At 38.4% G+C, this 23696-nt stretch overlaps 1 protein-coding gene across 3 annotated transcripts in view; it reads right to left on the bottom strand.

Annotated features, from left to right (window-relative positions):
• GRM1 (glutamate metabotropic receptor 1) overlaps positions 1-19913 on the bottom strand; it is a 276789-nt gene extending 256876 nt beyond the window's left edge. The window contains exons 1-2 of one of the 3 annotated variants that reach the window (XM_045572851.1): positions 19719-19913; positions 17292-18326 (exon numbers count right to left, since the gene is read on the bottom strand). In XM_045572851.1, coding sequence (XP_045428807.1) covers positions 17292-17991 — 700 coding nt within the window. In that variant the 5' untranslated portion in view covers positions 17992-18326; positions 19719-19913. The remainder of the gene's footprint in view (positions 1-17291; positions 18327-19718) is intronic. The other 2 variants (XM_036414734.2, XM_036414733.2) reach the window with 2 other exon arrangements.
• Between the last annotated feature and the right edge of the window lie 3783 nt (positions 19914-23696).

Genomic DNA, 23696 nt, shown 5'->3' with positions numbered 1-23696 from the left:
GTCCCAGGTTCAATTCTGGTCAAGGGCATGTACCTTGGTTGTGGGCACATCCCCAATAGGACAGTGCAAGAGGCAGCTGATAGATGTTTCTCTCTCATCGATGTTTCTAACTCTCTATCCTTCTCCCTTCCTCTCTGTAAAAGATCAATAAAATATATTTAAAAATTGTAAAAAAAAATAAAATAAAAACAACAACACTGATATGTGTGAGGCACTAGTGTTGGTCTCAGAATACAGCTTAAACAGGACAGACAGGTTCCTTTCTGTATTGAAAGCTCAAATAGACCCAAGGCAAGTCCTTTTCTCTTCATTCCTATCTTTTCACTTAGCCAGTGCTCAGCTCTCTCCATTCACCTACCCACCGCTATCACCTCTGCCCCTCACTTACCTTCCACATCTACTACACACCCATCTTCCTTGTCATAGTAGGTCAGGAAGAAGACTATTATGACACTAAAATTAAAGGGAAAACAGAGATTCTTTGATTTATTTCTCTCTGTTTAAGTGGAATTTTAAAGAGTTTATATTAAGGACATCTTACTCACTTTTATATTCCTTATACTCAATTGCTTTTGAATTTAATTTAATGTCAGAAGCAAGTCTTTAGCTGATTGAAATTTAGCTCAAAGACTGATAATGTCAAGGTAAGTAAATATTAGAAGAAATTTTTTCTTTTGGAAATTCCTATAAATGGTACTTTCCATACTTTATGCATGCAGTTATGAGTGAAACAAATTTGTGTATTAATTATATGTATACATGATGGTCCCCAAATTTGGCTATGTAACATAATTACCTAGGGAAGAGGGATGGTGAAATTCAAGTCCCAGAATACCATCCCCAGCATGTTTGACAACATCTCCAGGTGGTATTAAGCACACATATTTGGAAACAAAAGAGTTCTGGACTGAAAGCTGGGTTTTAATATCCGCTGCACCACAAAGTAATCACTTGACCTTGACCTTGACCACTCACTCTGTCTGTCCTCTATTCCTCCTACAAGCATTCATGGAAAACAGACTATTACCCTCTCTGAGCTTCAGTTCCTCATCTGCAAAATTAGGCTATTGTGTGGATGATCTGAAATCCCTTCTGCCTCTAATTCTACCACAGAATCTACACTATAGCCATTCTTCTTGCATTTGTCATATACAGCCTTATACAAAGTTCTTCTGTATCTATTTTGAGGCCCCAATTGAATTAATTTCAGCAATTTATAATTGAAAAATGTATTATAACCAAGTATACAAAAAAGATCCAAGCGTTGGAGACATGTTGGACAAAATCTGAATCTTGCTTCTTGTATTCTAAATTTTTAAGGAATATTTTGGAGTAAATGAATAAAAGACTGAATGGACAAGTAGAAATGGTTACTAGTTGAACCAAAATTTCTTCAAATAAAAAAGCTATGTACAAAAAAATTATTTTTAAACCAGGGACATAAAGTAGGCTTTATCTTGAAGATAACAGTAGATGATTGAGAACCATGTTGAGAAGAACTATGCTACTAAACCCAGGAGAAAAGATGCCACAGTCAATTAGCAACGCCTACACATTTATTTGTCATTCCCATTGTAAAACCCAAGCTGTTGGGCTTATTTATTCAAAAAACATATTTATTGCAAGACTTTTGGGTGCCAGGCACTGTTCAAGGCTCTGGAAATACAACAGTGTCCTGTTAGAAGGTAAGATTAAAATTATGTAAAAATTGTATAAATGAGATAATTTCCAATAGTCATAAATGGCAAAAAGTCCAACAAATGAAGCAATAGGATAGGACAGAAAGTAAGAGGAGAATGGTGTTAAGTTGGATAGAGAAGGCTTTCTTGAAGAAATGACATTTGAACTAAATGAAGCCTGAGTGAAAATACATAGCCAGTCACTTGTAGATATAAAGGAAGTGGATTCCAGCCAGAGGAAACAACACTAAAGCTTCCAAAGGGGGGACACCCTTCCAGTGCTTATGGACAGCAAGAAGGTCCATGACTAGAGTTGGAAGAAAGATGGAACAGGAGATACTGGGTGATGCCAGAACAAGTTCATCCTTTACATATTCAGGGCTCTCCAGGCTCCATTAGAAAGAACCTCTGCAGCCCTGCCAGTGTGGTTCAATGGTTGAGCATCAACCTATGAACCAGGAGTTCGTGGTTCAATTCCTGGTCAGGGCACATGCCCATGCCCAGATTGTAGGTTCAGTCCCCATTAGGGAACATACAGGAGGCAGCCGATCAATGATTCTCTCTCATCATCGATGTTTCTGTCTCTCCCTCTCTCTTCCTCTCTGAAACCAATAAAAATATATCTAAATTTTAAAAAGAAAAGAAAAAGAAAGAAAGAACCTCTGCAGGTAAAGTTGGGCACCTGTAGGTTTTTAAGCTTCCAGGTGATTATAATGTTCAACCATAAGTGAAAACCATTGCACTATGCAAAAAGTGAAAACTTAAGATATAGCTGAGTTTATAACCCAGAAAATAGTTAAGGAAAGGAATGTAACATATATTGTAAATATGTTTAAGAAAATTTGGGTACAAGAAAAAACCTCTCAAATCTTTAACTTCCTAAGACAAATAAAGAATATTTTTCCTCACAGCCTCACAATTCTGATAAACAATTCCTACTTTACAAATGTGAATTTATTTCAACTAACATTTGCAATCTGAGTGAAAAGAGTTGTAATAGATACTATAAGAATCACAAAAATGATAAAAATGATTCTGCCCTCAAGAAAGTTATAACCAGCACAACAAGGTTCTATTTTCAGCTTCATGACCTTATGGACATGACTCAAATCCCAGACCTGTGCAGCCACTATTGCCTTCCTGGTGTTGTCCATTTCAGATTTCAACCTAGAGAATAGAAGTCATTACTTTCTATAAATCAAGATTATATAAGGGTGCTTAGGGAACAATAATGATGATGATTAAAGACAACCAGCAGGGACCTTCAGGAAACACATGCTATATTATAGCTGGAACCAAATAAAAATCATGAACTACGAATAACCTTGATGTCCTCCAACTCGCCTGTACAGGATTAGTTCTTCCCTTCCAGCCAATCTACCATGCCCACTATAAATGCTTATCTGAAAACCTTAAGGTAATAACTGTAAAGAGCTTTATGCTTTCCAAAGGTACTACCTTTCCACAGGAAAAAAAAAAAAAAAAAAAAATTCTTTCCAAAAATCGGAACTGTTTTAAAACGACGCGGGACGCGGGACAAATTGTTTAAAATCGGGACTGTCCGCCAAAAGCGGGACATCTGGTCACCTTACCTTACTGGGGAACAAGCCTGCAACCTCAGCATATGCCCTTGACCAGAATCGATCCAGGGACCCTGTAGTAATTCACAGGCCAATGCTGTGTCTGCAGAGCCAGACCAGCTAGGGAAGGACCTGATTTTTTTTTTTTTTAAGATAGTGTCTAACTTCAGTGTAAAGCCTGACAGATTTTTTTTTTTTCTTTTTTGTAATACAAATATCTGGCTTAAGCTTTGATTGCCCAAGGCATCTAATTCAAAAAGGCATCCACTTCAAAGATGGCTATCTCCAATAAACACAGGGCAGCCCCTGGACTACACAAAGAAACAGGCTGCCTCCCCCACTGAGCCTCCCTTGTTTTAGAGATCATTGTAATTGATTTCAATAGCTGGTCATTTGAGGTGCTTGAATTTTTCTCTTCCTTCATTTAAAATTCTGGCTCTTGTGTTTTAAATTTACCAATAATGAATGAACCAAAACACTAGTCCTGCATTCCAATAAAAGCAGAATCCTAGGCTCGTGTGCGCGCGCGCGCGCGCGCGCGCGCGCGCGCTCTCTCTCTCTCTCTCTTTCTCTCTCTGACACTATTATGTTCTGTGATATCCAGGTTTTCTAAATTATAAAACTATATTTTTTCAAAAGATTTATAATGGTTATTGCTGAAGGGCTTCTTGAAAGTATGGGCTTCTTGAAATCATACTTACCACAAAGGCTGGTCCACAGCCACAGTATTGGTTGTTGATGGGCTGAGACCAGCACAAAACACTGACTCATGGTAATTTGGTCTTTGCCCTGATTACATTTCCCATACACATTTAAATAGGCATTCAAATTCTGACAATATATAGCCTCGTTCATAAGCCTGGTCATGAGTATGGTAGTGCCTCTGTATGCAGAATATGTAGTGGCCAGCCATTTGGGCTTTGGAATGAGACAGATTCATTCTGACCCTCTGTCTACCATTTCTTACTGGTGTGACTTAGAAAGAAATTTTAAACTTTCCAGACTGCCATAACCTACCTTATAGGGTTATTAGAAGGATAAGATGAAGTAGTATACATGAAACACTAACCACAGTGCCTGGCAAACAATTAAAGCTCAATCAAAGGTGCTGTCATTGTTATTATTTTTCAATAATAATTACAACAGATGTCTATATTATTTTACCATTTTTTAGTACAAAATGGTGGGTCAGACAGGGAAGAGGTTAAAGGTTATGAAACTGAGGATTAGTTGGGCCGTAAAGACTAATTTTTCTCAGCAATACAATAACCTAAGAAATGTATGCATTTGTAGGGCCACTGTAACAAAGTACAAATGGGGTGGCTTAAATAACATAAATTTATTGTTCTAGAGTTCTATAGGCTAGAAGTCCAAGATCAAGATGTCAACAAGGTTGATTACTTCTTCAGGCTATGAGGGTGAGTCTGTGCCATGCTTCTCTCTTAGCTTCCAGAGTCTTTCTGGCAACCTTTGGCATTCTTGGTTTAAAGATGGTCCATCCAATCTTTACTTTTAACTTCACATGGTGTTTCCCTTGTTTGCATGTCTGTATATCCAGCTTTCCTCATTTTATAATAACATCAGTCACATTGGATTAGGTCGCACACTAATGACCTCATTTTAATTTGATCACTTTGCAAAGACACAATCTCCAATTAAGCTTACATTTGAAGGTACTGGAATTAAGATTCATATTTTTTGGGTAGAACACAATTCAACCAAAAACAAGAACAGATGAAAAGATAAGAATAATATTTTAAATTTTTTGAATATATGCATTTTAATATAGTTTTTCTTGAGTCACTCAAAAATACAACAGAAAATCTATTATGAGCTCTTAAATATAACACTTGTGCTGAGATGGCATTATTGTGGCAGAAAGAATCTATATCTTTTCATAAAGGCAGTTTTTGAATTTATCCTTCTTAGAGAAATAGAAAGCCAAAGGATTCCAATATCATCATCAGCCCAAATGCCTATTAGATTACCTTTTCATGGATCCATGAATTGCTACTCATTCAACAGATATTGATCAAGCATTTACTTGGTGCTTAACACCCTGTCAGACCCTACATATATGGGAGAAATCAAAAATAAGTACAAACTATATGGGATGTTTTACCTGCCTGTGAAGATATGAATTGTTTCTTGTTTTGTATGTCTTAAAAGTTTATGATGCAGCCCTAACGGGTTTGGCTCAGTGGATAGAGCATTGGCCTGCAGACTCAAGGGTCCCATGTACCTTGGTTGTGGGCACATCCCTAGTAGGTTGTGTGCAGAAGGCAGCTGATAGATGTTTCTCTCTCATCAATGTTTCTAACTCTCTCTCCCTCTCCCTTCCTCTCTGCAAAAAAAATCAGTAATATATATATATATATATATATATATATATATATATATATATATATATATTTTTTTTTTTTTTAAGTTTATGATGTGTTCTATAGTGGATCCAGAATGTGTGCTCTCTAAGGCTGATTTTCAAGAATCCTTGGATGCTATTAAAGACTGATATAAGTTGTGATCTTGTCATGTCACCAAGGGTGGTTTCATGGCTAGGTGTCAAGTGGAAATATGCCTGTCATCTTCTATCTACACATGTTATACAATTCACATTTTTATTCAAGTGCTATCCCTAAGGTTACAGCTATTCTTACAGATTAAGATTTGACCCCAATAAGTATGGGTGATAATTCCCCATTCAATGAGTTCCAGAATGAATTCTACATTAGATACAAACTACAGAGAAATATGCTGCAAAAGGCAGAGAACACAACCTCCCCATATGCAGAAGTGAATCAAAGCTATCCGTGCTCGACGCATGCCAGAGGGGACAGCAGCTTTTGGGTGACAGGTGGCACGTCTCTGTGCCAAGGAGAAGGCGTTGCTCCTGGCAATTTTTTTATCTGAAGCATGTGACCTAAGTAGTGGCATTTCACAGCTGAGAAACCAGCTTGTAATATGCCTTTTGCTTCACTGAGAGGCGGGCCACATGTCCACAGAGGCTGCAACTCTAGCTGCAAAGCATTGCGATACATTCACCAGTATACTTCTAATCATAAAATGTTTGCATTAGTATGGAAATGGAAATGGAGAGATTAATAAAATTTTGACAGACAAAAAAAAGGGGGGAGCTTTCCTATAAAAGTGTTACTCTCTAGCACAAATTCTACAAGGAAGAATGAAAAAAAGCAGGATGGGGGTGGGGGGAGTGGGCAGAAAAAGGTAAAAATAACTAGCTATTTTTCAGTCTTTGAAAGAAATTTACAAAAGTGGGTCTACTCTATTTTGACTAAATTATCAGGTAGAAAAAAATTCAAACTCTTACATTCTCAGAACTCTGTCATGTGAGCCTACTTTTCAATCAATTCTTCCACAACTCCCTTCTAGGTAACTTCTCCAGACAAATTAACAGTTCACCATTCCTTGTAGTTTACATGTTGGCATATTAGTCAGATCCCTTATTTAACATTTCCTTCATGAGAAATTCCTTTTCCATCTAGATTTTCATTTGCAAGGCTAGCTAGCATCCAAGATAGGTCCTAATGCCACTTATTCCAAGATACCTACCTACAGTAGAAGTAATCTTCCCCTGCCTGAACCTCCACACTCTCTTCTCATCCACACTCATCCACATGTTGATGTGGCAATAATTATTTCTCTATCTCTCCTTCTGGACCATAAGCAATGGCAGGTACTATAGGATTTTCATAAAGTCTGAAAACATAGATAATATTATTTTACTCTATAATAATATGTTCTATATATTCTCATATTTCATACTTTTATTTTAAATTTAATATCTATATAAATTCTTATGGATATTTGGGTATGTTACCAACCTTAATTGACATCTGAAATCTGGATTCATTTTTCATATCTGGTGCCCAGCACACTGACGGATGATTAGTAGAATCTGTATTTGTTTAATAAATTAATTAACTGGATGGCTCATTGATATGAAGCTGAGGCTTGCCCTTCAAACCCACGGAAAGATTAAGGGTGACAAAAAAATCAGAGAGCAGACAAGCATGTAAAGACATAGAAGTAAATGTCCAAAGATGCTTCACGGGAGATAGAATGGAAAAGCTGGGCTGCAATGAGAGTCTTCCTCTTGTAGCAACTATCTGTGTGCAATCTTAGGCAAGTCACCTTACCTCTAATTTTTGTTTTCAAATCGGACATAGACAAATGTTTTCTTCAACACATCTATCATTTTAAGTAAAAGCTAAGTAGAAATGGTGGCTTATAACTTTCTGGGGATAGTAGAGTCCGGGAGGCCGTTATTAATAATCAAAATGAGAAAATAATATGTTACAGTAGAATATAATATTGCCACTAGCAGTTCTACATCGGTTCATTATGGAGGTCTGGGAGGAGGACATGGCAGACCTTTTGTAGATGAGATGGACTTACAGTGGTTCAGTGACTTGTCTGGAGTCACAGTGGTATCTGATGGAGGAAGTGAGATGAAACTCAGGTTCTCTCACTAGGTACACTTCCCACTTCACCTGGGCACTAAAATTTAATATTTAAATTTTATAATATTAAAAAGGGAGAAAATGAAGAAATATAACAGCCTGAGAGTTTAATTGACTATAAATATAGTGGTTTTTCATCAGTTATTAGAAAGATAAAAGACTAAAAGGGATATTAAGAGGAGTGAGTCTACCCATGAAACATGAAATTAATTAGATATTTTCTTTGCTTTATTCTACTACTATAAAAAAGAAGCAAATAAAAAGAAAAATTATTTATGAAAGATTTAGTTTTTTAAAAAAAAGACTTCCAAGGTTGTTGGCTCTTGGAAATTGAATAATTAGTCTACTATCTTGCTTCATTTACATTTATAGTGCTAGGCAATAAGAATCGATATGAAGCTTACAAGCTCTTAAATCATCAAACTCCTTACTAAGGCAGAAAAAAAGAAATTGAAGCCAAGCCTTCCTTACTTACATCAATTAAACAGATAATTACTGAATGTCTACTATGTACAAGGCACTCTTCTAACTGCTGAGGATACATCACTGAACAAAACAAAACAAAGATCCCACTCTTTAGGGGAGACATTCTACTGGGGCAGAGTATTCTACAATAGAAGAAGGCATACATGTCATCAGAAGTTTTATTAACTACAATGTTACCACATTCAGTAATTATTTGGGCTAGTTAATGCATATCTTTAAAAGTCATTAAATGTAATAAATGAATAAACACCTTTATTATAATTTTCTAAATATGCACATTTTAAAAGCCATTCAGTGCCTATTTCAGGATCATAGAACATTGCCTTGAGACAGATAAAATGACTCTGAAGGAAATAATTCAGAAATGTGTGAGAAAGCATGTGCAATGCACCATCATAAAAGGTAAGTTATCAGAAGGGGCTTGCAGAGGTTCTGCTCTTATTGTGGACCAGGAGTATGCATACCACCTGAGAACCTAACCAGCTCTCCAGGTAATCGGTATGCATACTGAAGTTTGAAAACCAGTGTTCTAGGAGAGCCTACAAATAATCTCCTGAAAATTATAAAACATTTAGATGTTTTATTATTATTACGACAAAACTAAAATTTAACTTAGAAAAGGCAATTTTTCAAAAATAGTAAAAAAAAAAAAAAAAAAAAAAAAAGGCAGGTATGTAGTAGTATTATGGAAATTTAATGTTATGCTAACTGGTTGATAATGATCTCTTCTTAAATATCAATTCCCTCATCAGGCCTTGTGAAAAAAGCTGGATAAAGGATCATTTTAGGTTATAGTGTCTGGTGAACACCTGGTATCCTATGTAATTAACTAAAGAAAGATCCTGGTGTTTGAGCCAGCAGGTAGCCAAGTCAATGAACTGCCATGAAAGCTAAGAATCCAAATTTGTGTTAGGGATCTACACCACTGGAGAGAATATCAAAATAATATGAATTGACACTAGTAGTAATACATGGTTTCCAATCTCAGTTGGGCCCTCTGAAAATTTGCTCTATTTGAGTTTGACCGTTTCCCTTTCCCTTTTCATCCCCCTCACTGAATAATTGAGAAAACAAAGGCTACCAAACATTATTTTCAAACCTCTTTTCTCCTCTTGCCAAACTCATCACTACCCAACAGAAAGCCTTCTCCTATTCAAGCATGGCCTTTTCTTTCCATGCTGTCTGTTCTCTCTTGGCAATCTCATCCATTCTTAAGGTTTTAACCTTAATTATTTGCTGATAAATCTCAAATTGACCTTCTTTTCTAGATCTTTGACCTATGGGATCCCTCAACTTTATTGTCCTATAAGTACCTCAAATTAACCTTTCTAAAATTCATGTTTCCTAAGTACGTGCTTCCTCTTGTCTTCCCTATTTTGTTCTGTAAAATGGAAACCTGAGAGTCATTCTTGACTTCACTTTCTTCTTGATTCATATAACCAATCACTAAATCCTAATCTCCCTACAAAATGACTGTGAAATCCATTCTCTCCTTTCATTCCCATTGACTCTTTCTTTAATAAAGCTTTCATCCTCTCTTGAGTAAATTGAATATTAAATTGGCCTTCTCTCCACTGCTCCAACAACTATCAATGGGATGCCAACTTGTGCCTTAGCTTCCAAACTGATTCCTTTCCTTAACCTGTCTTCTCCAAAGTTTTCCAAGTCCCATTTCCAAAATGTAAACCTTCACATTTCTCCACTGTTTAAAATTTTTCACTGGATCACAATGTGTATAAAATAGAATCTAAATTCCTTGGCTTGACAAGATTGCCCTTAGTGACTTAGGCCTCCACCCTTTACAGCTTGACTCTTCCCCACTTCTTGTCTCTGAATATACATTTCATAATTAGTGATGTGTTTCGAGTTCCTTAAGAATTTTTTTTGTTTGTTTTCAATGTCAGCACTTTTACTCACATGCATTCCTCTGTGCCCTCCTCTTATTCCTCTAATGGCGTGAACCTCAAATGTCACCTTTCAGAGGCTTCTATGAATTTTCATCACTTCTTTTCTTGTGCCAGAGAGATCTAGTCACATTTCTCTCTGTTACCTCTCTAGGTCATACCTATTCCTATGGTAATACTTATCAAACTGACTCATTATCATTATACAGTGAATTTCTTGATAGAGGGATTATAGTTTATCTGATCTCTGAGCAGGTGCTCACTAAACCTTTGTTCAATTAAGATAGAAATCGGAACATACCTTCTTTTTTATCAACAAAGTAATACCTGTTGACCTAAGGGTGAAGCTATAATAGCATATTTATTAAGGAATAAGGGTTTATAGTAAATTGTTTCCACTGTTTTATCCTATGTTACTCTTTAAATTCTATTGTAAACAGTTTCTCATTTTGAACATACTGTCAGCAATTTGTTTATTGATCTTTTTGTTGTTGTTGTTGTACTCTCCATAACATAAATTAAAAATGTGTCAGAACACCATAAAGAATAGAGGAAATGCCTCAGAGTGTTCAGCAATAACTCTAGAGGGAGCTGCCCAACCAAAGGGCTTTCACTTAGCATCACGTGCTGTGTATGCAATTGTTAAGAAAGGAGAGAATGTGAATCCAAATGTGCTTTTCAAATGAGCAAACATGCAAGTTATACATCTTCTTTTTATATCTGCACACCTTTACCCAGAAAATTTCTCTATTTATTGCACACAGACTCACCTAGAATAAGGAAATCTTAATTAAGATTAGATTAGCTTGACAATGATAATAGTATTATTTTATACACAGTTCAATTTCATCTCATCTTTAGAATAAATTTAGGGATTAAGTTTAGCATGACTAATTTCACTAACCCTCTGGGTCAATATTATCCTTGATCCCTGAAATTCAACTTCAGATATTCTTTCCTAATGTTTTATCCTTATCCACTACTCAGCACCCTTGGTTTTAGAAAAGATGCCACAGAACTGTCTGAGCAAATGCGATCTGCCACTCTTGACCACAGCCCTCACAAGCATGAAATCCTTTCCACTTTCATTAAAAAAAAAAAAATAGCGTTCCCTTCTGTTCCTTATTTTTCTGCACTGAAAGGGCTGAGAAAAAATGGCAAACTTAAAATCTCCTTGATGTAGACTAGCCATTTTAAGTTGGAAGTTCATTTTCTTTGAAAAAGGATGTAGAGGGCCCCTTGGGAATGCAATGGATGACCTTTAAATTAATGTCAGCTGAGCCTGAGGTGACTGGCTAGGCTGTTCCCCAGAAACAACCTCCCAAAATGTCAGAGATTGTTATCAGTACTGATTTCTTATCTTTATCCTTGTGCTTGGAATGAGGAATGAATAGGACCTTGTTTTAGCCAGGTCTTGATATGCTAAATCCAGGAATGAGGGAATGAATAGGACCTGGGCACACCCAAAACATACCATTTCCTTGTTCTCTGAAGTACTGCTGTTAGGTAATCATATGACAACATTACCATTCACATTTTACAAATGAAATTTAGATGATCATACAGTATTTCCCATAGGTTGGTTTTCTTTTTTGTGAATTTCTTTTTTAAAAGTGTCTAGATGTGCTTTTTTGTAACCCAGGAGCCTATAACTGCCTATATAATTCTATGTCTCTTCCAACAGATTATGGGACCCTTGAGGATAATAATAATAAAAGTACTACTAATAATTGTAGTTGTTATTCTTTTCATTTATGTGTTCCTAGCACCAAGATCAGTGTCTGAAACACAATAGACACATGTATTTATCAATGAATAAATGGTTATGTGTTCGTTAGAAAGCAAAATAAATTACTTGGTGATAAATAACTGCTCCCCTAAATCTTGTAATTCAATTGACAGTTAAGGTTGTTTTCTGAATCCTTTAGAGCAGAGGTGGGGAACCCTTTTTCTGCCAAGGGCAATTTCGATATTTATAACATCATTCTGAGGCCATACAAAATTATCAACTTAAAAATTAGCCTGCTGTATTTGTCAAACATTTAATTAATTAATCACTAATGTCTCAGCAGGGCCAGACCAAATTATTTCATCGGCCTTATATGGCTCTCAGGCTGGATATTCCACATCTATGCTTTAGATAATTGTGCTGAATCTACAATTTGTTGGCCATTAAATGACTAAAATAGATAATCTTAAAATTGAAAAATGAGAATTTCTGATCACCAAGTTTCTGCTTGAACCACTAATTTCTCTTTGCTATATTTGGTACCACAATGCCTTAAGTTTATGAAAACAAAAGTTCCCCGGAGACTGAAGAAAATTAAAATGATAATTTTTATATAAATTAAGATTTAAAATGCTGTGGACATTCATCAAGAACAATTTAGTGTAAAAAATAAGTGGAACCTGCACACATAAATACTTCTATATAAATACTTCCACATAAATTCAAACTCTAACAGTAGCTCTTTGATGGATAAGACAGCACGTCATTTTGACAAGGTTTCATGTTTTAGCTTGACTCTGGTTTTCAACCATAGCGTCTCTGAAAACTGACATTTCCTACTGAGATATTGATTCCAATCTAATATCAGAACAGTATGCACTATGAGTTGTTTCTTCAATGGTTCTAAGGTACTTGCTAAACTATCCTGTCCTTGCCTATGGTTTCCCAGCCCTCTGAGGTCGTACTAATGGGCAATCTGGAAATATGGCTTCTGAAAAATCTCTTTAAGATGACACCAACATAGCCACTGCCCAGAAAGTTATTAAAAAGCCATAAAACAGTCATTGTATATTAGCTCCAAAGATCACTAAGAGAAAAATTTTAGTGCCTAAAGAGGAATAACAACTGAAGAATGGCAACTGGCAAGCCACATAATAGGAACATGAAGTAGAAGCTGCCACCATCTACCCTAGATAGGCTAGCTATTTATTTCAGAGAGGTAGGGAGATGGAGAGAGAGATAGAAACATCAATGATAGAAATATCAATGATGAAAGAGAAACATTGATCAGCTGCCTCCTGCACTCCCCACACTGGGGATAGAGCCCGAAACCCAGACATGTGCCCTGACCTGGAATTGAACTGTGACCTCTTGATTCATAGGTTGACACTCAACTACTGAGCCATCCTGGCTGGGCTAGGGAAGCTCTTTATAATATTTGTTCCAAGGCAAATGAAGTCACTGAGTGATTGATAGTTGGGCAGAAAAATTAAGAAAAGTTTATGCTTTCTCAAAATAATAAAGGTGTATTCTTTCTCATCTTTGCATTTCACCTTAATCCTTTGTACACAGCTCTTCACTAAATACTGATTATATCATTTAGAAAGTGAATTTAATCAACCCAGCAATGTGAGACAAAAATAAATATAAAAATCTCAAAAGTATGTCAATATGGGGCCATTGGTTTCAACTGGCTTCAAGATCTCCACTGTGTCCCAGCACATGTAACATTTGATATTCATACTGATTATTTGGTATATTCAAGAAAATTAGCTATTAAATTAAGCAATTTCTTTAAAAGATGTTAGAAATGATACAATATAATTTTCAAAAACCACCTTATAAAATGTTTAAAATGTAAAAAGTCAGAGTTTAAAGAGGCTAACTCACAAGTTCCTTGGTAAGTCAGCTGAAGAATCAAGGTTGTGGGTAAATAAGGCTTACTTGGATGTGAACAATTTTTTTTTAATTACAAATAGAAAATCTCACAACTATCACTGGTTCTTAATGTATGTGCTCTTAGTTAATGTTCACATCATATTTAACATATCAAATTTAAGTCCATGTTGTTTAAACCTAACAGACCATGGTTTGGAAACCTACTTATCACAAATCTATTAATTGCACCAAAATCCTCTTCATCCTCCAAAATTTTAAATATGAAGGTAGCTTCGACCCCTTTTTGTCCCTAACTCTTTCCACAACAAATTCTCACATAAAGTATTCCTTTGGAACACCTTCTCAATCACTTTAATAACTCAGTACCCAGAATTCTATAATAATTACCTTTTTAAAATTACTTTTCCAGTCCTTACCTAATGTATCCCCTTATAAATTTCAGTAAGAATTCACTTCCTCCAAAGTGCATTCAATTTTTATTTGTGGATAAAATTCTATTGCTTCAGAGCCCCCACCATTTGGCAGATCATATTTCAATATTCCCCTCAGGAACCAGTCCTCCAAAATTTCTGGAGACCTTATTGCAGGTAAATTTTATGTCAGGTAAACTGACAGTTGTCATGACCAGAAGACAAACAAGTGTGGCATCGGGACATTATAGAAGATTTTAAAAGTATGCAAAAATATAACAACTGAATTCTAGATGGTTAAAAAGCAAAACCAGAAAATATCTCTAAGCTCTATGTTGACATAAAATGATCTAACACAGGAATATTAAAAAATTGGAACATTCAAAGAATAGGGTGTTCCACCTATTATTTTAAAGTCTATCAAAATTAACCATAGAAATGAAGTACACCAGTTTAGTCACTTAGTTATTTTGATATTAACTGTTATAGGCTAACTTCTAATAGGAGAAATTGTGATGGTAAATTGACTAGAGAATAGCTAATTTGGAAAGGAGAGATGAAGGTCACCGGAGGTTCCAGAATTTCTAAGATCCAAATTGCTAATAACCAGACAAACTGACCGCTTTCCTAAATAGTGCACAGATGGCAGAAGCAACACTGATATGTGGTCTTAGCTGTTTTATGACAGGGAACTATCACCAGTAGGTGACCCCATCAGTCTGAAGGCAGAAAAATTACTAAATGATGCAAAAAACTGCCTACAGGCCAGTAGAAGCAGAAGGGCAGAACCTTAGGAAAAGCAAATTTACAGTTGGAACTTATATAAAGGAGGCTGTGATAGTTCTTCTTTGCTGATAGGAGAAAATAAAAGCAATTTTGTTTCCACAGATATTAAGTCTAATAAGAAGAGAAATAAATTCTCTTTGAGAAAATAAGATATCATATATAAAAGGCAAGGCAAATGGCATAATCTCTTGATAATAAAATAGACACCAAAGTGAACTCTGTGTTCTATGAACACAATCTAGTCTGGAATCAAGTGTAATAGTAAGGAGACATTATCTCTCCCACGCAACACCAGTCAGAAGGCAGAAAAGAAACAAAGTCCAACTAACACAAGGGTAACATTTTAATATGAGCCCTTCCTCAATAGAATTGGCAAACACAGGACCAATTAATTTTTCAAATACGTAATTCTAGATGTCAGAAAGCAGCCCAGTATTAGCAATTATTTTTAGTAAAGTGATGCAACTGGAAAACAGATTGAAGAAAGGGGGGGGGGGTGTCTTTTCTCAACATCTCACCACCCCCCAAAAATAAACTTATAATAAAATATGGAAAATAAAACTACTGTATCAAGATGAGGATATATTACTTTTTCTTGAAGGAGGAATTTACAGTTCTAATATCTATAGTCAATTACCTAATTCAATGGAGGGAAAATTATTAAATATTTAATTAAACCACATTCACTCTAGATTTTGTCATCCCCTTAGAGATCTCTCTAATGCTGATAATTAACAATGTTTAATCTGTGCTTTCAAGATGTTTCATCTGAGGACTAGAGGAAACTATATTAAACATTAAAATGTAAGAAATGAACATTGAACATTAAAATGTAAGGGGCTGACATTTTAACTTAAATTTGCATCTCAACAAAAGTAATAAGATTTTTTGTTAATAAAGAGGTATGCAATTCACTATTAAAAATTAAGATTCAGATTCATGAGCCCATTGTTAAAAGTCACAATATTTTAGCAGAAAGTTGTTTTTCAAAAGCAAAGTCTAAAATTATAATGTATAATTAATTCTACATTATTTTTAATGTTTGTCGTAAAAACTCTGCTCCCTTAATAAAGCATTTGTTTCCATTAACAAAAAACATATAACCACTTCAGTAAGAATGATTTTTAATTTCTGTCACCAAACTTCACCCTGGTAACTGCATATTGTGTAACTGTTAAAAGAATATGAAGTCATGCCAATGGCCTTTCTCTTAATAATTTTATATACAGGAATATAAATGCAGCAATACTCTCAAGATTCTTTTCATATGCTAGCATATACATGTAAATTATCCTAGACATTAATGTATATCCAGAGTCTCATTTTCTTCATAAACCCAGCAAGGGAGTTAAAAGTTGATGACTCAAAAGTCTCATTTTATCCAAAAATTTATATAGGCTAAGATGAAGAGAGTAAAGTAAATTTTATATAAATAAGTTCTATGAGAATTTATATCTGTAGGATTGTATAAATATCAGAGTTTTAATCTCAGGTAATCCTTTATTTTTAAAAAGTAATTTTAAACCTGATATCTATTATCTTTTTAGTTGTAATTTATAATTGGACTAACTTTAAATTCTAAGGAGCAGCCATTGTTTAAAAGAAAAGGACTAGAAATCAAAACTCTAATTCAAGAGGTCATCAGTCACTATTTCTCGTAAAACATATAGACAATTTTAACATATGTAGTGGGAAGAAAATAAAGAAGTGATTTAAATTATTCACTTTTCCTTTGTATCTATGGCACCCCAGAATTTAAAATATAAGTATCTGATATACTGGGGGAGATGACCGCAGAAATCCAGCATTCACAAGGGAAATCTTGTGCAGGTACTAAGGGGCACATTAGGACAAAGAAGCACCTTCAGCTGTTCAAGACAAGATAAAGATTTCAGTACCAATTTAAGGGCCAGTGAATTTTTTGTGTAATTTCTCATATTGGGTGGATTATTCTGGGAAACCAGAGCCAGTCACTTAAGAGTGGGATGACACCTTGGGCAAATAAGTTCCCCAAACACAAACTTAGAAAATGAGGGCTAACAAGCATGTAAGTCCAAAATCTGTTGGACACTGTCCATGGGGGAGTTGGGCATCTTTTATGCTCCTTCTATCCCTAGAAACACATGGGACACAGTTCTCCTGCACTGCATTTATACCAGAATAGGCATTAAAGACAATGCCTGCGTGGGCCTGTGCTGAGAAGGGCAGAGTCTGTTCCTCACAGAGCTGGGGGTGAGGGTCGGGGTAGCAAACAGGAAAGATACTATGGGCCCAAGCACACATCATGCAACAGCCTGGCTTTCTCAGCACCTTTCTTTCCCCAAATGCAATGCCTACCTTCCGTGTGGACTGCAGAGACATAGGTCCAATTGTAGCGCTTGACTATGTCAAGCATCGCCCTTGCCTGCAAAGTGTCAGAAGGGACAACTCTCAGGAAGTATTTGTACAAAGTTTTGTCACTCAGGTCGATACTCGTGGCCGAGTATGCGATCTGGGGGATGTCGAAGAGCTGGAGCAGGTTCTGCACTTGGATGGCTACAGAGCTGGAGCCCGGGCCGATTACACCCGCAATGGGCTTCTTAGTCCTGCCTGGGGGGAGGGGCTGCCCATCCGGCAGGCACCGGTTGAGTCCATCCTTCTCGTCTCGAATGGAAATCAGGGAGTCCCTGATGAACTCAATGCTCTGCTCCAGAGCCACGGAGGAGTGCCAGCAGGAGTCCCGGATCTCGCTGCCCAGCGTGATGTTGGGCAGGAGGACTGGGTCCGCGTTGATCTTATCCAAGGTGTGGAACATAGCCTCCACCCTCTGGATGCCGTACTGCTCCCGGATCTCCCCGCACTTCCTCTCCGGCACCTTTTCGGCTGGAGGCTGGTGGTGGACTGAGAAGAGGGCCCCGATGATGACATCTCCGTCCATTCTGGCCACCGAACGCTGAGACGAGGCTCCCGCCAGCAGCATTTGCCTGCCAGGGCTCCTGGGCAGAAGGGTCATCTCCCAAAAGATCGCGGGGAAGAAAACCAGCAGGAGCCGGACCATGGTGCCGAGGACGCCGTCCACCGCCGGCCGGCCGCGCTCCCACGCTGGTCCCGCAGCCGCCGGCTCTGGGCGCGCACCGCGGGGGGACGCCCCACGCCTGCCTCTGCCCGCTGGGTCCTGCTCGCCAGCACCGCTCTCCCAGCGTTTTCGCCGCCTGCACCGCAGCCTCCTTCCCCTCCACCTCCCGCTCCTGGTCCTCCAGGACCACCTCCGCTCCCAGGGGGCGTTTCTAGGCGGATTCGAATGCCCTTTCTGCAACGGTGCACCGAGGTAAACGGATCAAGGGGACAGTGGGCGTCGCGGTGCCAACCAGCGGCGAGCTGAGAGCTGTCTGTCTACAAGAAAGAAAGAAAATCCAAGCTCAGTCAACACACGTGTCAAACTCAGGGGTCAGGGATGCGAAGAGTTGCCCAGTCCAATCCATCTCAGCACATCACGATATCGGCTGGAGGGACCCGCTTGGGAGGCAGCTCTGGTCCAAGCGGAAGGTGATGCGTCCCGTCCCCGGGTGCCCTCACCATCCGGAGAGAATCAGAGAGCCCTGCCGACCCGCCCCCTCCTCCAGCCACAAGTCGCTCCCGGTCCTCAAACACCCAGTGTGCTTACTGATTTAAGGGGATAGGGGGAAGGAGAAATGGGAGGAGGAGAAGCTAGATCTTTCACCTTCAGCGAACTTTCAGGATTTGAAAAGATCAACTTTTTCACAGAAGAAATTTGGAAACTCTCTCATTAAGAAGGTGGAAGCGCTAACAAGGAAGGCATCTTTCGCTTTAGCTTAAGGGATTGAAGAGACACTCGGCGTACAACCCAAGTAGTAAATACCAATGTGCCAGATTGAGGAAATTCCTATCAGTTACTAAGGCAATGCCTGATGAAATCTGGCACATCGGAGTTTGGTATATCCCCTCCCCCTGCCCCAGAAGTCAGGCTCACAGTAGATGTTCCGGGAGGAAGGGTGCACATAAGGTAACTTGTTTCCTGCGATGGGGGTGGAAGGGCCCCTGCACTAGCCTAAATGGGGACCTTTGGCTGTGCTTAGTTTGCTAGAAAGGGAACAGAGCGTCAAGGTTGCTGTCTGGGTTGCAGCCCAGCCCCGCAGCCTTCAGAACCCTGGACAGCGCCCGGTCCAGGTGCCCAGAGAATCATTCCCCCGGCAGAGCCTGGAGGGATCAGCGAGTTGCAATTCTCTGACAGCTCACCACCCCCGGCTCCCACTGCGCTCCTCCAAACACCACCCCCACTGCATTCACACACACACACACACACACACACACACACACACACACACACCCCTCCCCTCCCTTCCCCTCGCCTCCTCACCACCCTTCAGTCCTCATTCTCTTCCTTCTGCCGTCAGTGCTCTTGCAAGCATATTCAAACCGGCCACTTGGCGGGGGAGAGGGGGCGGCAAGGGGGTGGGGGGTGAACAGAGGCGCCAAATTCCAGCCGCTCCTGGGGCTGAAGTTGGCTACCTCTCTCGTCCCTGCTCGGCTTCCTTTTTCAAGGTGAGAGTCGGAGAAGAAAGGAGCTAAAGGAGCATGGGGGCTGAGGCAGGCAAGAGGAGGAAGACAACCCAGGCATTCACGGGTCCCAGCACTTCCCGGGATGTGGGACGAAAATAAATAAATAAGCAAGGGTGCCCCTGGGGCCAGGAGGAAAATCCCATAGATTGGAACTGTCTGCCACTGGGGGTGGGTTTCTCACCGCCGAGAGAGGTTTCTGCTCACCTGAGTCGGCTTGGAGAATTCTGGGCTTGAGTCCTACCTGAGTCCTGGTAGACAGCGCTATGGTCCCCAGGTCAGAGGACCGCGGCCACGCGCGGTTAGCAGACGCCTCAGCTCTAATCCAGACGGTGCAAGGATGCGATCTGGGCTGTACACTAGTGCCCTCTTTCTTCAGCACTATTTTACCGCAAGGAAAAAAAGAGGGAGGGGGAAGGGAAAAAATTTAAAAAAATTAAAAAAAAAAAACCACACACACACAGACAGAAAACAGGTCACCCGAGGCTTGTCTATAATCTCATGCATAAAAATCAGACGTTTAATGGAGTGGTGGGGAGATGGGTGCTAGGAAGAAGTGGGGAATATTAATTCCTTTACTGCAATAGGGTTCTTAAACAGCTGCTAGATATATGGAAAGTCAGATCTGGGGAACCACTAAGACTGATTTAGGTGAATATTCCTTCTATGTACTTCAAGGACCCAAATGCATTTTTCTCTCCCTGTACGTAAAGACCCTTCTGAAGGAAGCAGAGTAAATACCCTTGGAGACATCTAGAGAAAGGCTCTATGAGAAGGTTTCATGGGGCAGGGGTGGAGGCTGCATGGGTGGGAGTAAGGGGAGAAGGGGAACGCACACCATGACCAAGGTAAGCGGAAGGAAGGCAGGCAACCCGTGGCTACATTTTCCAGGTCAAGATGTAACTAAATTGAGAATGAAAGTCAGGTCACATGAAAACACTGGAGTGAAAAACACTTATCCAAAATCCTCCCAGGCTGCCATCACCCTCCCGACAGGTCTACAGTGTTGCTTCTTACTGTGTGAAAAGTGGAAGTTAAATCACATTCCTCTGGGAGCATGTTGGCTGAGCAGAATGTGGCCCAGCTTCTTCGGGGAAGGGGGCAGGGGGAGACAAGTGACAGTGTGCCTTTCCACTCTTGCTCAAAGCTTTCTATTTTTGTCATCTGTAGAGAAGAGAGATCAGCTTATGTGTGTCCCTTTACAGTCACCTTGTCCATGTCATCGTTATTCTATGGAATGATGCCATGGGGGCCTGGAGGGGAAAACCACATGAGATAGCTTCCAATACCCTTTAGTAAATTCCAAGAAAATTAGCAAAGGAAACAATGTCTCTAGTCAAGAACAGAAGCTAATTCTCATTCTGTTCTGGCCTCTTCCCCCCTCCACGCCCCCCCCCCCCCCATATGTCAGATTTCCGGAATTTTTTTTCTTAGACAATGCAAAAAGGATAGGATTTTTTTTCTTCTTTTTCCATTAATAATGCACTGAACCAGGTACACACCCTTTAGTCCTAAAACATCTCAGTTCTGGAAAGTAACCATAGGTGTACTTGAGGAAAATAGAAGGTAAGTTTCTGCTGAAACCGGTTTGGCTCAGTGGTAGAGCGTCGGTCTGTGGACTGAAAGGTCCCGGGTTTGATTCTGGTTAAGGGCATGTACCTTGGTTGTGGGCACATCCCCGGTAGGGGGTGTGCAAGAGGCAGCTGGTCGATGTTTCTCTCTCATCAACGTTTCTAGCTCTCTATCTCTCTCCTTTCCTCTCTGTAAAAATTCAATAAAATATATTTTTTTTTTAAAAAGAAGGTAAGCTTCTGTCTTCACACATAGGGTAAAATGGTTCTCTGCCAGTACCCTAAGGAAGATGTATGCTCTAGGAGCAACTTACAAGTGTTCACAGTGCCCCATCTGATTCCTTTATTAGCCATTTAACTACCATTTTTGATACTACTATTCTAGTTTGATAAGCTCTAAACATATTTTGGTATATTTCATAGACATAGTTAATGTACAAAGACTTCTGTGCATACATACTCCATTAAATATGATTTTCAGGATTAGAGAATGTTTAGCTTTAATGTGTACTCCTTAAAACTGAATATTTTTAATACAGTATGTCACATTGGCATAATTTAGAAAAGATTTTCTACTGAAGGAATAATTAAATGTTCAGATTTATTTGTTCTCAAAACAGTCCAAGTAAAAACTACACATTCAAGCTGGCTGAAGCAGTTTTAAAGAGGATGAATTTGGGTGTCATGACAGAAGATATATGCATAAATTATATATTACAGGTATTATGAAAAAATAATTTCAAATGCACCAATTTGAAATTATCAATTAAATTTATTGATAACTACTTCAGATAAAACTTTAAAAGTCAATAAAGATAAAAGTAAGGCAAGAAGAAGGCATTGAGAAGGGAGAAGAGGAAATCACTTAAATATGCTTTATCTTTCTGGAAATTAAGACTCTACCAAGACAGGCAGAATGCAATACATATGCAGACATCTAAGGAAAATGTCTATTACTAGGATTGAAGGGAATTGCTAAAAGAATAAATTACACACATATTAACAAATACAGGTCAATACACTATTCTATAAGAGTTCAAAGAATATTAAAAGTGCATAAGCTCAAAGATACTGCCGGTATAAATCTGTGCTGGGAAGGTAGTATATTACATTCAATATAGGATTTGTAGTAGGGTAAAAATTGTTAGGAGTATTTTGGTTTGGGGAATCCATTTAAAACAAAATATAGTGGGGACCAAGCAAAAGAATATCAACATGTTATCTCAAAATAATAATTTCAATGTGCTGCTGTAGCCATGGCCAGTTTGGTTCAGTGGATAGAGTGTGGCCTTAGGATCCCAGGTTCGATTACAGTCAAGGGCACATACCCGGGTGGCAGTCTTGATCCCTGGCCCTGATCAGGTGCCTGTAGGAGGCAACCGGTCGATGTGTCTCTCACATCAGTGTTTCTCTCTCCCCCTTCTTTCCACTCTTTCTAAAAAATTCAATAGAAAAATATCCTCAGGTGAGGATTAACAAAAAAATAAATAAAAATTTTTTTAAATAAAATAAAAATAAATAAATAAATGTGTTGTTGTAACAAAGAAGGCAACAAAATGTCCATCATCCTTATGTGGTGATATGTGTAAATAAAATTGTGATCACTCTCCTTAGAAATGTTTGCACAATTCTCATTGCTCTTCATCATAAAGGACATCATACAGAAACTATTGTAGTTTAGATTATAAATGAGCAAAATGATATAAAACTTTCCACATAAAATTGTCTTCTAATGAGAAAGGTAAGTTTTGATTGAAAATAAGGTTTTTAAAAAGGAAGAAATGGATAGTCCAGCTGGTATGGCTCAGTGGTTGAGCATCAACCTATGAACCAAGAGATCACAGTTATATTCCCATTTAGGGCATATGCCTGGGTTGCAGGCTTGATACCCTGTGTAGGGCATGCAAGAGGCAGCTGATCAATGATTCTCATCATTGATGTTTCTCTCTCCTCTCCTCTTCTGAAATAAATAAAAAATATTTTTAAAAAAATAAACGGATAGTCGAAACCAGTTTGGCTCAGTGTTTTTTGGCTAATCCCTTCACGTTCTTTCATCCAGCTCCCCTCCCTCCAACATCTGTCAGTATGTTCCATGTATCATGTCTCTGATTCTATTTTGTTCATCAGTTTATTATGTTCATTAGATTCCACATTTAGTGAGATCATATGGTATTTTTCTTCCTCTGACTGGCCTATTTCACTTAGCATAATAATCTCCAGGTCCATCCATGCTGTTACAAATTGTGTAGTATTTTTACAATTGTGTAGTATTCTATTGTTTAAATGTACCAGGGCTACATTCCTATACTTCTGTTTTCAATGTCCTATAGTTTTCCAAATATAAGTCTTTTACCTCCTTGGTTAATTCTATTGTATAAATGTTACCATGGCTTTTTTATCCACTGATGGGCACTTGGGCTAAGAAGATCAAAGCCAAGTAGTTTAAGGATATATATCATATGGTCTCACTTATTTGTGGAATCTAATGAACAAAATGAATTGACCAACAAAATAAGACCCAAAGCTTGGAGGCATTGCACAGACTGACATACCTCGATGTGGGATTGGGAGGATGAGAAGAGATAAACCAAAGAGCTTATGTATTATATACATA

Source organism: Pipistrellus kuhlii, unplaced genomic scaffold (genome assembly GCF_014108245.1).
Source record: "Pipistrellus kuhlii isolate mPipKuh1 unplaced genomic scaffold, mPipKuh1.p scaffold_m20_p_5, whole genome shotgun sequence".
In the NCBI taxonomy this organism is placed as follows: Eukaryota; Metazoa; Chordata; class Mammalia; order Chiroptera; family Vespertilionidae; genus Pipistrellus; species Pipistrellus kuhlii.
This window is presented reverse-complemented; position numbering and strand designations above follow the sequence as displayed.